The sequence below is a fragment of the Macaca fascicularis genome, chromosome 5, assembly GCF_037993035.2.
Source record: "Macaca fascicularis isolate 582-1 chromosome 5, T2T-MFA8v1.1".
NCBI lineage: Eukaryota > Metazoa > Chordata > Mammalia > Primates > Cercopithecidae > Macaca > Macaca fascicularis.
Window position 1 is genome coordinate 57,464,828 of NC_088379.1, and position 15,385 is coordinate 57,480,212.

A 15,385-nucleotide genomic window follows, 5' to 3' on the forward strand; every position below is an offset into this window, starting at 1 on the left:
TGGTTTGGCTGTATCCCCACCCACATCTCATCTTGAATTGTAGCTCCCACAATTCCCTGTGGGAGGGACCCGGTGAAAGGTAATTGAATCATGGGGGCAGGTCTTTCCTGTGCTGTTCTCGTGATAGTGAATAAGCCCCACAAGATCTGATGGTTTTATAAAGGGGAGTTCCCCTGCACAAACTCTCTCTTGCCTGCCGCCACATAAGACTTCCCTTGCTTTTCCTCTGTGATCGTGACACCTCCCCAGTCATGTGAAACTGAGTCCATTAAATCTCTTTTTTCTTTATAAATTACCCAGTCTTGGGAATGTCTTTGTCAGCAGTGTGAAAACAAACTAACACACTCCCCACATCTGCTTGCTTTTCAAACTGCTTTATAAGGTATAATTTACATACCATAAAATTCATCTGTTTGAAGTGGACAGTCCAGTGATTTTTAATAAACTTACTGAATTGTACAATCACCACACAGTTCAGTTTTAGAACATTTCCATCATCCAAAAATGATCCCTTGTACCCATCTGTAGTCAATCCCCATTCTCAACCCCAGCACTATCTACTTTTAATGTCTGACCTACTTCAGAGTTGGGTTTTAGTCCCTTTATTGGACTGCTCCAATGGATTTATGACTACTGGCCCCAGCTTCTCCTAGTGTATACTGGAGGATCATATGCCCTTGATTAAAATCCTCCAGCGCTTTGCGTTGCATTTAGAATAAGCCCCAAAGTCTTCAGTATGTGGCCTTTTCAAGGATCCATGAGCTCTACCTCCACCAACCTCACTAACATCTTCTCAGGGTAGTGTAGGAAAGGAAGTGATAAGCACAGTGTTCCTTTTGGCATTACACACAGTTGGCCTCCATTAGAAGCCCTCTCATCCCCACTTAGCTACCCTGCAACCTCATTAGCCTTCTTCATTGGGAGTCAGTGAACACTGAGCTCTTCTCATCTTTGGGCCTTTGTGATGGCATTTCCTTTTAAGAAGTTACCCTGGCCCCTGTGAGGCTGACTCCTTTCTGTCATTCAATTCAATGCCACCTCCTTAGAAAGGTCTTCCCTCACCTACCCTAACTAGAGGGGCTGTGTTAGTCTGTTTTCACGCTGCTAAGACATACCTGAGGGTGGGAAGAAAAAGAGGTTTAATTGGACTTACAGTTCCACATGGCTGTGGAGGCCTCAGAATTATGGTGGGAGGTGAAAGGCACTTCTTACATGGCAGCAGCAAGAGAAAATTACCTCCCCCTGGGTCCCTCCGACAACACGTGGGAGTTCTGAGAGATACAATTCAAGTTGAGATTTGGGTGGGGACACAGGCAAACCATATCATTCCACCCTGGCCCCTCCAAATCTCATATCCTCATATTTCAAAACCAATCATGCCTTACCAGCAGTCCCCCAAAGTCTTAACTTATTTCAGCATTAACCCAAGTCAGCAGTCCAAAGTCTCATCTGAGATGAGCCAAGTCCCTTCTGCCTACGAGCCTGCAAAATAAAAAACAAGCTAGTTACTTCCTCAATACAATGAGGGCTGTGTTGGGTAAATACAGCCATTCCAAATGGGAGAAATTGGCCAAAACAAAGGAGTTACAGGGCCCATGCAAATCCGAAATCCAGCAGGGTAGTCAAATTTTAAAGCTTCAAAATGATCTCCTTTGACTCCAGGTCTCACATCAAGGTCAACCTGATGCAAGAGGTGGGTTCCCATGGTCTTGGACAGCTCCAACCCCTGTGACTTTGCAGGGTACAGCCTTCCTCCCAGATGCTTTCATGGGCTGGTGTTGAGTGTCTGCAGCTTTTCAGATGCATGGTGCAAGGTGTTGGTGGATCTACCATTCTGGGGTCTGGAGGATGATGGCCCTCTTCTTACAACTCCACTAGGCAGTGCCCCAGTAGGGACTCTGTGTGGGGGTTCTGACCCCACATTTCCCTTCAGCACTGCCCTAGCTGAGGTTCTCCATAAGGGCCCCACCCCTACAGCAAACTTTTGCCTGGGCATCCAGGCATTTCCATACATCTTCTGAAATACAGCAGAGGTTCCCAAACCTCAATTCTTGAGGCCTATGCACCTGCAGGCTTAATACCACATGGAAGCTGCCAAGGCTTGGGGCTTCCACTCTCTGAAGCCACAGCCCGAGGTGCACATTGACCCCTTTCAGCCATGATTGGAGCAGCTGGGACACAGGGCGCCAAGTCCCTAGGCTGCACCCAGCACAGGGACCCTGGGCTCAGCCCACGAAACCACTTTTTTCTCCTGGGCCTCTGGGCCTGTGTTGGGATGGGCTGCCATGAAGGTCTCCGACATGGCCCGGAGACATTTCCCCATGGTCTTGGGGATTAACATTACACTCCTTGCTATTTATGTAAATTTCTGCAGCCGGCTTGAATTTCTCCCCAGAAAATGGATTTTTCCTTTCTATCACATAGTCAGGCTGCAAATTTTCCAAACTTTTATGCTCTGCTTCCCTTATAAAACTGAATGGCTTTTAACAGTACCCAGGTCATCTCTCGAATGGTTTGCTGCTTAGAAATTTATCCTGCCAGATACCCTAAATCATCTCTCTCAAGATTAGAGTTCCACAGATCTTTAGAGAAGAATAGCAAGAGTGACCTTTGCTCTAGTTCCCAACAAGTTCCTCATCTCAATCTGAAACCACCTCAGCCTGGACCTTATTGTCCGTATTGTTATTGGCATCTTGGGCAAAGCCATTCGACAAGTCTCTAGGAAGTTCACATTTTCCTGTCTTCTTCTGAGCCCTCAAAACTGTTCCAATCTCTGCCTGTTACCCGGTTCCAAAGTCACGCCCACATTTTCGGGTATCTTTTCAGCAACACCCCACACTACTGGTACCAATTTACTGTATTAGTCCATTTTTACGCTGCTGATAAAGATATACTGGGAAGAAGAAAAAGAGGTTTAATTGGAGTTACAGTTCCACATGGCTGGGGAGGTCTCAGAATCATAGCAGGAGGCGAAAGGCACTTCTTACATGGCAGCAGCAAGAGAAAATGAAGAAGCAAAAGTGGAAACCCCGATAACCCCATCGGATCTCATGAAATTTAGTCACTATCACAAGAATAGCACAGGAAAGACCGGCCTCCATGATTCAATTACCTCCTCCTTGGTCCCTCCCATGCACATGGGAATTCTGGGAGATGCTCTTCAAGTTGAGATTTGGGTGGGGACACAGCCAAACCATATCAGGAGTCTCAACTCCATCTCTCTGTATACCACTATCCTGTGTTATTTTCTTTATTGTACTTGACAACTCCCCAAAATTATATTTGTGATTTTTTTGCCCCTTAGTGCCTTTCTTTCCCCATTGGAATATAAGTTAATGAGGATAGAAACTTGATTGGTCTTGATTTTAAACAGCTCTATTTCTAGTATTTATAGAAACACTATATTCATAGCAATAACATATTGTAAACTATCTAAATGCCAGCAACAGTCTAATTAATAGTTATCAAAGGCTTGCTATGTGCGCCGCTCCATGTGCTAAGTGCTTTGTATGCATGAATTCTTTTGTTGAAGCTTGCCACTTTTGATAGGGGAAGAGTAAGGAGAGCATGTCCTTCAAATACAGTCCTCTGCATTATTTTTTCAGAGACATTGGGTAGTTTTCTTTTTTTCTTATTAGAATGCTGAAATTTAAAACTGGATCAATGTGCATTGCCACCAGTAATATCCCTAAAAGCCAAACTGGAGAGGTTTTTGCCAGGAGGTTAAGGAGGGACAAAAAGAACAGTACAAATAAAAACAGAGTCCTAAAAGAGCATGACCCACTGAGGGCATAGCAAGTAAGACATCTATTGGGGCACAGTGTATGTCAGGGAGTGGCCAGAGAATGAACTGGTAAGTGGGTTGGGCCAGATCTAAAGGGCAAGCCTAAGAGTGCTAGTCTTAGTTCAAACCTTAGTCTTTGAGCAAGACAGCAAGATGGCTCTGGTTTTATAGGAAACTTTTAATGATTTTAAGAGACTAAAACTAGAAACATCATTTTGAGATACTTTGTAGTAGGCCTGTTAAGAACTGATGAAAGCATAAAAATACAATGGGAGTAAAATGAACTAAGTTGCATATTCAAGGATTTTGTCCTTATGACTTGTGACCCTACCTAAGTCTTCTTTACTGAGTTAAAAGATAATACATATTTAAACTTAACAGAATATGGTGATTAATTGGATATGGAATTTGAATTGATGAAGATATTTCAAATACCCAAGAAAGAAGGTTTAGTGAGGAGATGAAGAGAGAAGATTTGGGATAAGATGAATTTAATACTACTGTAAACATATATGCAGAAATGTTAAAGGAAAAAAACTTAGCTGTGAATGGTGGCTCATCCCTGTCCTAGCACTTTGGGAGGCTGAAACAGACAGATCCCCTGAGTTCAGGAGTTCAAGACCAGCCTGGCAACATGGCAAAACCCCGTCTCTACTAAAAATACAAAAATTAGCCAGGCGTGGTGGTGTGCAGCTGTAGTCCCAGCCACCTGGGGGGCTGAGGTGGGAGGATCGCTTGAGCCACCACTGCACTGCAGCCTGGATGACAAAGTGAGACCCTATCTCAAAAAAAAAAAAAAAAGAAAGAAAGAAAAAAGAAAAGTTAAAACTTTATTATAATTTATCTAGAGCCAAACATTTTTAACAAAATAGCATGAGACTTGCTGGAAGCAGTAGAATTGTTCCTATCTAGCTTTGCTGTTGACTGACATCACCTGTGCGAAGTCATATTTTGGGTCAGCTTTTTGTTGGATGTTTTCCATGGGAAATCATAGAATGTCCAAATTGGAGAAGATTTTAGAGATTTTCTAGTCCAACACTCTACCCAAGAAAGAATACCAGTGGCAGTTGCCGTTTCAACAAGTGCTCACCCATTCTTACCTTCAACACCTCTCAAGGAAGCCTTCCAGGTATATATTCAGGGTACTGTAGTCTTTAGAAAATCCATCTCCACCTTGAACTAAACTCTGCCTCTCTTTACTTCTGTTCATTAGTCTGAATTCTGCACATAGAATATATTCATTTTTTTCTTTTTCTTTCTTTCTTTCTTTTTTTCTTTTTTTTTTTTTTTGAGACGGTGTCTCGCTTTGTCGCCCAGGCTGGAGTGCAGTGGCGCTTCTCGGCTCACTGCAAGCTCCGCCTCCCGGGTTCACGCCATTCTCCTGCCTCAGCCTCCGAGTAGCTGGGACTACAGGTGCGCACCACCACGCCCGGCTAATTTTTTGTATTATTAGTAGAGACAGGGTTTCACCGTGTTAGCCAGGATGGTCTCAATCTCCTGATCTCGTGATCCGCCCGCCTCTGCCTCCCAAAGTGCTGAGATTACAGGCGTGAGCCACCGCGCCCAGCTTCTTTTTCTTTTTTTTTTTTTGAGACAAGGTCTCACTCTGTTGCCCAAGCTGGAGTGCAGTGGCGTGATCATGGCTCACTGCGGCCTCAACCTCCTGGGCTGAGGTGATACTCCCACCTCAGCCTCCTGAGGAGCTGGGACTATAGGTATGGCCCACCACACCCAGCTAATTTTTAAAATTTTTTGTAGAGGCACGATCTCACTATATTGTCCAGGCTGGTCTCAAACTCCTGAGCTCAAGCAATTCTCCCTCCTTGGCCTCCCAAAGCGCTGGGATTACAGGCTCATTCATTTTTTAAATGTGAAAAAGCTGCTTACATTCCACCAAGATATTCCAAAAATCTTGGTTGTTTATCATTTCAGTATACCTGCTTAAAATATACAGACCTGTTTTGACTCACCAGACAGAAGTTTCTCTACCCAATTACTTCTCTAACCAAGTACAAGTGATGTTGCCTGGTCAAAAGCATTTCCAAACAGTGAAAAACAGTTAAAATGTCAGAAGATATTTAGCTGGTCTATTTAACTCAGTTTGGACTGTATCTGGAGAAAGGTCAGGTCAGAGAATATTGATATTAGGTCATATGTGCGTATAAGTTTACTTGCTACATTATCTTGATAGTGCCAGTGAGATCTGTACCAGCAAAATTAGAATTGGGCCAATAGAGAGCGTATAATTAAACACATTTTGTTGTAAAAACGTGATTTAGATAAGTGCTATAGGCTATTTTTTTTCTTTGAGACGGCGTCTCGTTCTGTCACCCAGGCTGCAACCTCTGCCTCCCATGTTCAAGCAGTCGTCCTGCCTCAGCCTCCAAAGTAGCTAGGATTACAAGCATATGCCACCACACCCAGCTAATTTTGTATTTTTAGTAGAGATGGGATTTCCCCATGTTGGTCTCGAATTCCTGGCCTCTAGTGATGCGCCCACCTCAGCTTCCCAAAGTACTGGGATAACAGGCTTACACCACGCCTGGCCTATAGGCTGTTTTTTAAAATTTTTTTTTGTAGAGGCAAGGTCTTACTATGTGGCCCAGGCTGATCTCAAACTCCCGGCCTCAAGCAATCTTCCTACCTCAACCTCCCAAAGTGTTGGGATTACAGGTATTAGCCACCATGCCTGGCCTGCTGTAGGCTATCAAAATGTACTTTCACATAAAAGGAAAAAATAACACTTGTTGTTGCCATTGTTATATGTGTGTTTTACATATTGTCAGGATCTTCAGTGATGAACATGAATTTGTAAATTGAACTTTTGAAATAATAAATTTCAGTTAATGAAATATATATAAATGAGCAGATTTTAAATATTTTGTTTTTTCAGGTATTAATAGAATAAGTGAAAATAAGAATATCCAGAAGTTAAGGTAACTTTTGTTTTACTTCTAGTTATATTTAAGAATTGTGAACATATACAAGTGATACACTATTTTATCTGTATCTATATCTGATTTATTTTAGGAAACCTGAAGCCTTGAACTTGATGGATGCCTAGGCCAGAATATAAATATATCATAGGCCTTCAATATAAAAGCTGCAAGAGCTTTGTGGTTTTCAGACTATGTTCAGTGGAGCCCTCTGTGTTTCATAGAGGTGTCTCTGGGGCAGAGAGGAGGGTATGTGGGGCTCAGAAGATTTAAAGAAACATTTCCACTGCTTAAGAAGGGTTTGAAAAACACAACTGTAATTTCATTTAGTAAGGGTGGAAATTGAGACTCAGAGATATGAAAAGGTCTGCCCATGCTCTCACAGTTAACTGATGACAGAATTACGTTTCCTGATTCTAAGTTCTGTGCTTCTTTCATATTACCTCCCTACTAGATGGTATTAACGTATGGGTGAAATGTGATCGTAAATAGCTTAATTCCATATTACATTATACTAGTCCCTGTGTTTAGTCAATGCAGATTAAACCCACTTTCTTTTCTGTTAGTGGGCGTATATGAAACGTAATGTAGCTCTTTATTATGGGAAAGTGAGTTAGTTTACATACACTGCTTAAGTTATAAAGATAGTATTGGGATTTTGGGGTGTTTTTTTAGATGGGGTCTTGCTGTGTCACCCAGGCTGGAGTGCAGTAGTGATCATGGCTCATTACAGCCTTGAACTCCTGGGCTCAAGGGATCCTCCCACCTCACCCTTCCACGTAGCTGGGACTACAGGCAAGTACCACCATGCCTGGCTAATTTTTTCATTTTTTGTAAAGACAGAGTCTCACTCTGTTGACCAGGCTAGTCTCTAACTCTTGGCTCAAGTGATCCCCGCCCACCTTGGCTTCCCAAAGTGTTGGGATTACAGGCATGAGCCACTGCACCCTGCCAGATAGTATTGTTATTCATGTTATTGCTATCCAATTGTTTGGTACTTTATATGTGTTGAGGCAGTTACTATATAAGAAGGCCTGCAGTTACTATGTTGGAAGGCCTGTGCATGAGTTATCTCAGTTAACTCTTATTCTTTTAAGGTATATACCCTTTTACCTTTTAAACTGTATACTTTTTATCTCCCTCGTATAGTCATACAGAGGTTAAATATTGTTCTCAATGTGACACAGCTAGTAGATCACAGAGCTAGGATTGCAACATCCAGAGACTTGAAAAAGTGTGATTGAGAAAACAGACACTGAGAGTATGTGAAGTTAATAAGCAGCTAACAGCAATTCAGGTAGTACAATGCTGTTCAACATGAATGGTTCTCCTTATTGTGTTTCTGAGATTGTACCAGCCCAGATATGTTTATTTGAATCAGTCCTGAGGTACCTCAGAATTTCCCAAGGAAAACATACCTGCAGACTGGTTCTAGAAGAATACAGACCAGTTCTGTAAGATCCCCAGTCTCAGGTTTCTGTGGAAGGTGGGGTGGTTCATCATCCTAGGAGCTTGAGTCAGTTGAAGAATCCAGGAATCTAAATAGAACATACATCATAAGTCATCTGTACCCAATCAGATGGTGGCTCACGCCTGTAATCCCAGCACTTTGGGAGGCCGAGGCAGGCGATCACTTGAGGCCAGGAGTTGAAGACCAGCCTGGCCAACACGGTGAAACCCTGTCTCTACTAAAAGTACAAAAATTAGTTGGGCATGGTGCCACATGCCTGTAATCTCAGCTACTCAGGAGGCAGAGGTGGGAGAATTGCTTGAACCCAGGAGGTGGAGGATGCAGTGAGCCGAGTTCGCACCACTGCACTCCAGCCTGGCAACAAAGCAAGACTCTGTCTCAAAAAAAAAAAAAAAAAGGATTCTAAATCAGTTATTCATTCTGTGATAGTCACATGAGAGGTCTGCCTTAACTAGTAGCCATATGAAAAGAAATCAAAGTGAGGATTATTCATACTAGGAAAAGTATAAGTGCATACCTACCAGGGTCTTTTGAATCCAAGGAGGAGGAGTCAGAACCCAGGAGATACTTTTAAATGTTTTATCTCAACTATATAACAAAGCCTAAGGCTTTGGGCAATTTTCCTCCAAAAGTTCCCTCTCTATGGTTTGTGGTTTCTTAGACTTTTTTTTTTTTTTCCGCAACATTCCAATCAAATAACTAGAGTAGAATAGTTACATAGATATAACTTTTTATTTTATTTTTTTTTTGAGACAGAGTCTCCCTCTCTTGCCCAGGCTGGAGTGCAGTGGCACGATCTCCGCTCTCGGCAAGCCCCGCCTCCTGGGTTCACGCCATTCTCCTGCCTCGGCCTCCCAAGTAGCTGGGACTACAAGTGCCCACCACCACGCCAGGCTAATTTTTTGTATTTTTAGTAGAGGTGGGGTTTTACCATGTTAGCCAGGATGGTCTTGATCTCCTGACCTTGTGATCTGCCCGCCTTGGCCTCCCAAAGTGCTGGGATTACAGGCGTGAGCCACTGCACCCGGCCTAGATATTACTTTATAGAAATGTAAGGCTCCTTTTAATGTGAACTTGTTCGTAATTTTAAATCAGGCAGAACTGTTCAAAATAGACCTTGGGCATATCAGAAGAGGCCAAGGTCTCACCTCTGTATTTTACTCAGAGATTTAAAATAAACACATGTAAATTCATGTTATGATCCCCAGTTCAACCAAGTGCAGAGCTTTTAGACAATTTTATGATTTACCAAAGCAAAAAACCTTGCTTTTTCTAGAAATCTTTAATCATTTCATAAGCTTTATGCCTGAAAATAGGAAAAATATTTCAATTCCTATAGTGTCACAAAAGTATAGAAACACTGATGACTTGACCAAATTGAGGATATATGGTCAGTCTAAAATAGTGAAAATGAATTACAAATATTATTTAAATCCTGATTTTCATTACTCTAGAATACACACACAAAATAACTACCAACATTGGCAACAGAGGTACTAAGCATCCTCTTCACAAATAAATGGTTGTTTTAAAACTCTATTTTAAGTGAATAAACCTGTGCTTCCTTCTGTAAACTACTAATTTTCTAAGAAAAAAATTCCCCTTTGAAGGACTGCTGCTTTCCAACAGCCTGTTATTAATAACACAAGCATTCATACTGAGTTATGATAACACAAGCATTCATCATCTTACTTTGAAGTAAACAAGTGTGGTTTCAACATCAGAATATTCTAAAGCCAAACCTTCCTCTTTCTTCTTTTCTCTATTCTCTAACTTCTAGTTTCAGTTCTGCCTCGGTCTTAGATTCTGTTTCCTGCTTAATACTAAAGTCTTTGATAGTGAATTACTATATGATTTGCCAGTATTTGGTTGTGGTTCTATACCTGTCCTACTCATTTCTTTATGCTTCTGATCTCTAATTCATGATAACATTATTCAGCAGTTTGAATTTTCTTAGTGTCATTTGTTATCCTGAAGAATCCCAAAATGTATCATTTTAGTGTATCAATAAAATTATACAACAAACATTTACAGTGAAACTCGTTTAAATGAGAAGTCATGCTTCTTGTACACAGCATAGCGTCATTTTTTATAAGCCAATTTGAAAATCCTTTTCTTTCAATGGGCAAGGTTTTTTTTCCTCAAGTAGCAGTCTCTTCTATTTAGAACATTTAAATTGCCTAGCAATCTTGACTAACATTCTACTTGTTATAATTCTTTATGGAATATCTCCCTGTCTACTACTTACTTCCTAAAAAATGATAGCACGAAACGTATTAAGGTAGATATGTTCTATCGTTGACTGTAGTTTTGACAGGTGGCATCTCAGTAATCAAAAGGAAGAAAATGTGAGTATAACAAAAATGAATTCAGTTTAATAAAAACTGTTATGCTCAAGGTTTTTTAAAAAAATTTTTAAGCACTTTATGCTGACAATCATGAATTAATGTAAAAATGATAAGCAGTGTGTTACCTGATGTTCCTCTTCCCATCACGTTAGTGGTCCTCACCCACATCTATTTTGTTTTGTTTTTTAAAGAATCAAGATTTTGATTCATGAATTTGACCAATTGTTTTTCTTTTTTCTATCTTAATTTCTGCTTTTGCATTTATTATTTCCTACTTGTGCTTTCTTTTAGTTCACCCATTTTTTTATGTTTTTGTGTTAGAGACTTAATTTACTTTTGTTATTTCATTTTTATTGATATATGTGTCTAGGGCTGGGAATTTTCATCTTTTTACTATTTTAATGTGTGTCACAGATTGATATATACTATATTCATTATTATTTTTCAGAAATTATTTAATTTCAGCTTGTATTTCCCTAGTCACACAAGAGTTGTTTAATAGAAGGCCTTTTAATTTCCCAGTGGAAAGACCTTTTTAATTTGGAGATTTTGATTTTAATTTTTAGCTTTATTATATTGTGACCAGAAGGTGTGGTTTGTAACATTTCTACTTTATGGAGCCTACCAACCTTTTATTTGTGCCCTAGAATGTGACTGATTTTTGTGAATGTGTCATGTGCCCTTGGCGAGGAAAGTATATTGTCTGTTATCAAAGTATAGTGTTTAATATATAGCCTAAAGGTCAACCTTAGTGATTAGTTCTTCTAAATCTTTTATATCTCTACTTATTTTTTGTCCACTTGGCCTGTGTAATACTAATTGTCCGTTAAAGCCTCCCATTATTACTGTGTTTGCAGTTCTTAGCATATCTTCTGTGGATTTATGCTTTATCCAAGTGATTGCTGTGTTATGTGGTACATATCTTTATTGTGGAATGTGGCTTTTAACTTCAAGTGCACTGCATTTTGTTTTAGTTAATGCTCTCTGGCTTGAAGACTGCTTAGTCTGGTATCAGGATTTTAACCGGTGCTTTCTTACTGTTTTCATTTGCCTGGAAAATTTTTGTTCATCCTTTTATTTTTAATCTTTTTGAATCTGTGCGATTTTAGGCATACTTTTTTGTACTTAGAAGAGTTGTTTTTTTTGAAAGCCAATTTGAAAATCCTTGTCTTCCAATAGGCAAGTTAAGTCCTCTGACATTTATCAACATGACTGGTCTAAATTCTGTGGTATTTTTTTCACACCATTATATTATCTTGTGGGTGTAATTACTGAATGTGTTATATTTGCTAGAGTTTCTTTATTTGGTGTTTCTTCTTTATGTTTCCCTTTAGAATTCTTTGTCATTTAAGAAGGTTTGTATTTTTACTCTAGTGGTTACTTTTGTACTTACGCTTTTTATAGTGCACTTTTAAAACCCCTTTTTCTTACTTGACCTTTCCTTTTTGTCAGTTTTAAGTGGTGTCCTTCGACTACTGTCTATTCCATTTATAACAGTCAATGGTCTTTTACTTTCTGCTTTTCTTCCTCTTCCTTCTGTTTTTAGTTACATTTATTCTCCTTTGTCATGCACATAATATTTATATCACTACTCAGTGCCATTACCTCACCTTTGTTTTTCTCAACTCTGTAACTGAATATTTAAATATTCACCATCCGTCCCCTTGCAGTTTTCGCAGTCTTGTTTTTTAAATGTTTGTATTTATCCTTTTTTTCCAAATTTACTTTTAAAAGTTTAGAACCTACACGAAACCTTGAAGATCTTCACCAGTTGCCACATTTTACAGTGGTGTTTTGGGTGAATGAGGCTCATCTTCTCTAGTAGAATCCTCAGCAGAGGCACACGGCACAGTGTTCCGGTACAGTCAAAACTGCTTTTTTTGTGGCTTCAGACGTTTTGAAGGACATCTTGGCTGGCTGTAATATCCTTGGTTTGTCCTTTTTTTTCTTTCTTGAAAGTACTACTACACTCTTGCCTTACTGTGTGTGTTGCTTTTTAATAACCTAGTGCCAGTCTAATCTTCTTGCCTTTGTAAATTATTTCATCTTTTTTGCCTGGAGGTACTGAGGATTTTTTCATTATCTTTAAAGTCTTAATATTGTTTTAATAGTGTATGTCTCAGAGTTGATCATTCTTGGTCACCTTTCCCTAGTATGGAAAATGTGTAGATTCAGGTCTTTGTATCTGGAAAATTTTCTTGGATTATAGTTTTAAATAATAGTTCTGTTTCATTGTTCTATGTTTTTCCTTTAGGAAACCCAGTTATATTCAACCTTATTTACCTGTCTTCCATTTCAATCCTCTCTCACTCTTTTTTTTTTGTCTTCTTTTCTTCCTTTTTGTGGAGAATGAGGTCTTGCTCTGTTGCTCAGATAGGTCTTGAACTCCTGGGTTCAAGCTATCCTCCTGCTTCTGCCTCCCTAAGTGCTGGGATTACAGGTGTGAGCCACCAGGCCCGGCTTTCACCCTTTTTACTTCTTTATTTTATTTTTTATTCTAATGGTGGCTTTCCTGATTTTCTTCAGTGCCTTTATTAAATTTTTATTACAACCTGTCATTGCTTGTATACTTTGTGATTCAGTCATTATTTCTGATATAATTTTGTTTTTTATTTCTCTGTCTTTCCTAACTTTAATCAATTCTCATTTAATCTCTTCCTGTTTGTTTGTTTTCTTGTTTCGTTTCTTGTCCATTTTTATTCTTTGACTTTACATTTCTAATTCAGGGGTGATTTTTCATACCCCTAAATGCTTGTTTGAGCACACTGGATTCAGCTTGGAGTATTATGTTACAGTTTTCTTTGGCTTCATGTTTGTTGTTTGTGGGAGAGACTTTTCATCATCAGAAAAGATTTTATTCATGTTTTCTGACATTTTGCAGTAGATGTAGTCTGCTTTTATTTATTCCTATTCATTTTGTGGACAAAGTTCTTACTTTGAGACTGCCTTCTGCCATGCAGTTTCTTTATGGTTAGTGGTGTTGGGTGGGAAGGGTGGAAGGAGGGTGGTATATCTAGCTTGTGTTTTGTTTCTGCTGGTTCCTTAGTGTTTCTCTCTCATTTCCTTCTTTCCCTTGACTGCCATGTCCCTAGGGGAGACCATCTTTTCTCTCTGTATCTCATTCGCCCCAAGAAACACTGCTTCTCTGAGGCCGCTACTTCTTCAAATACCTTCTCCACTGTTAGGGCTGTGGACTATCAGGTTCCAACCTGTGCTTAATATTTTGACCTTTGCTTTTTCACATCTGGGGGTGAATTTACCTGTACTTTTTCTGTCTTCTGCTTACCTCTTCCCATTTTCTGTACCCTTAGGCTTGTAGTGTTGGTAGGTGGGCTGCAGAAATCATTCTGGAAAAAGCTTTGCCTCTACTTGCAGATTATTTGAAGGTTGTGGTACTCTCTGTCTTTCAGTGATGCTAGGGGTGTGGAGTGCCTGGTTGATTTATGGCAATTTGGGAGGATGAGAGGAAGATTTGAAATCAGACCACCACCATTGTTCTCCACATTTAGAATTCTTCTCTTAGCTCAAACGAAAATTGTGAGCACTATTTAACATCAAAGAAGTTCTTCAACTTTTACTAGTGACTTCTATTTTGATGATTTGTGGTGTTTGCTAAGGAGATATTTTCTTCCATTATTTGATGGTGTAACTTTATGAGAAACCTCTACCCCAAATCAGAGCACTAATTACCACAATAATTATTAGTTTCTTATTTTCAGGTTGTCTTTAATAATCCACTTGGTCATTAAAATCAATAATTTTCACCATAAGATTGTATTCACTTATTAATTTTATGTAATACAATGTATTTCAGTATAAATAATTATTTTTCTGGTGAAGAAATTATTACTGAATTTCAAATGTTAAAAAGTCAGTTCCTGTTCCTCTATGAACTTTTTTCACATAGTACCTTATTAATAAAGATTGAATCTCTGTCTTTCATAGACAGGAACCAAAAGAACCAAAGAGGGAACCATTCATACTTCAAGATCTCTAAGAAGAGGTGGCAATATTTAATATGGAATCAAAAGCTTGTGAATCAAATAATGAAGATATTTTATCAAGTAGTGGTGTCACATCTAATGAAGGTATGTGCTGTTTATAAAACAAAATGGGAAAAAAATAGAATTAACCAATCTTCATGATATTCATTCAAGCTGCTGTTTCTAGTATGTTTTGTTTTTAACCATGTAGGTTGCATACCATGGTCATGAATGTCTACCATATTGTTTATAATTCTACTTTTTGAAGAAGAAATTCCTTTGTCTTTCAAGGAATTTTTTGTTTTAAAAAATGTTTCTACATTGAGGTACTTCAGCCTCAACATGCACCATGCCTTCCTAATGCCTTCTCTTCCTCCTGTGTCTCTGTCAGAATTTTGTATCATTTCACTTCTTTTTGCTTACCTGCTGCTACATCCAGTCAGGTACTGAGGCCCTGCTGATTTTCCTTTGAAATGTCTCTTGAATTCATTTTTTCCCTCTCCATTTCCGTTACTGGTATTCTGGTTGAGGCTCCCATCACCTCTGATCCAAATTATTTCAATCAAAAGGTGATTCCTATGTCAGGAAAACAGACACAGATGGAATAAATAGTTGGAATTTAATACAAGGAATGGTTACATGGGTGCTGAAAGAGCTGCAAAGCCTAAAGGGATGAAACAACATGGAAATTACCAACTGCAGGAAGCTGCTACCAATCACGCCTTTGGCTAGAAGGACAATGAGAAAAGCAGCTGTTGCAAGAGCATGGAAGCTAGAGGTAGAACCACGGAGAGGGCTGCCTGGAAGGAGCTGAAGCCACCACTAACTACCAGATCCCCGTTTGAGACAGTGAGAGGAACATG

At 39.5% G+C, this 15,385-nt stretch overlaps 1 protein-coding gene across 5 annotated transcripts in view; it reads left to right on the plus strand.

Annotated features, from left to right (window-relative positions):
- CCDC158 (coiled-coil domain containing 158) overlaps positions 1-15,385 on the plus strand; it is a 115,380-nt gene that overhangs the window by 2,233 nt on the left and 97,762 nt on the right. For 3 of the 5 annotated variants that reach the window (XM_045392463.3, XM_074039847.1, XM_074039848.1), the window contains exons 2-4: positions 6,678-6,720; positions 10,509-10,539; positions 14,485-14,627. In XM_045392463.3, coding sequence (XP_045248398.1) covers positions 14,558-14,627 — 70 coding nt within the window. In that variant the 5' untranslated portion in view covers positions 6,678-6,720; positions 10,509-10,539; positions 14,485-14,557. The remainder of the gene's footprint in view (positions 1-6,677; positions 6,721-10,508; positions 10,540-14,484; positions 14,628-15,385) is intronic. The other 2 variants (XM_074039846.1, XM_074039849.1) reach the window with 1 other exon arrangement.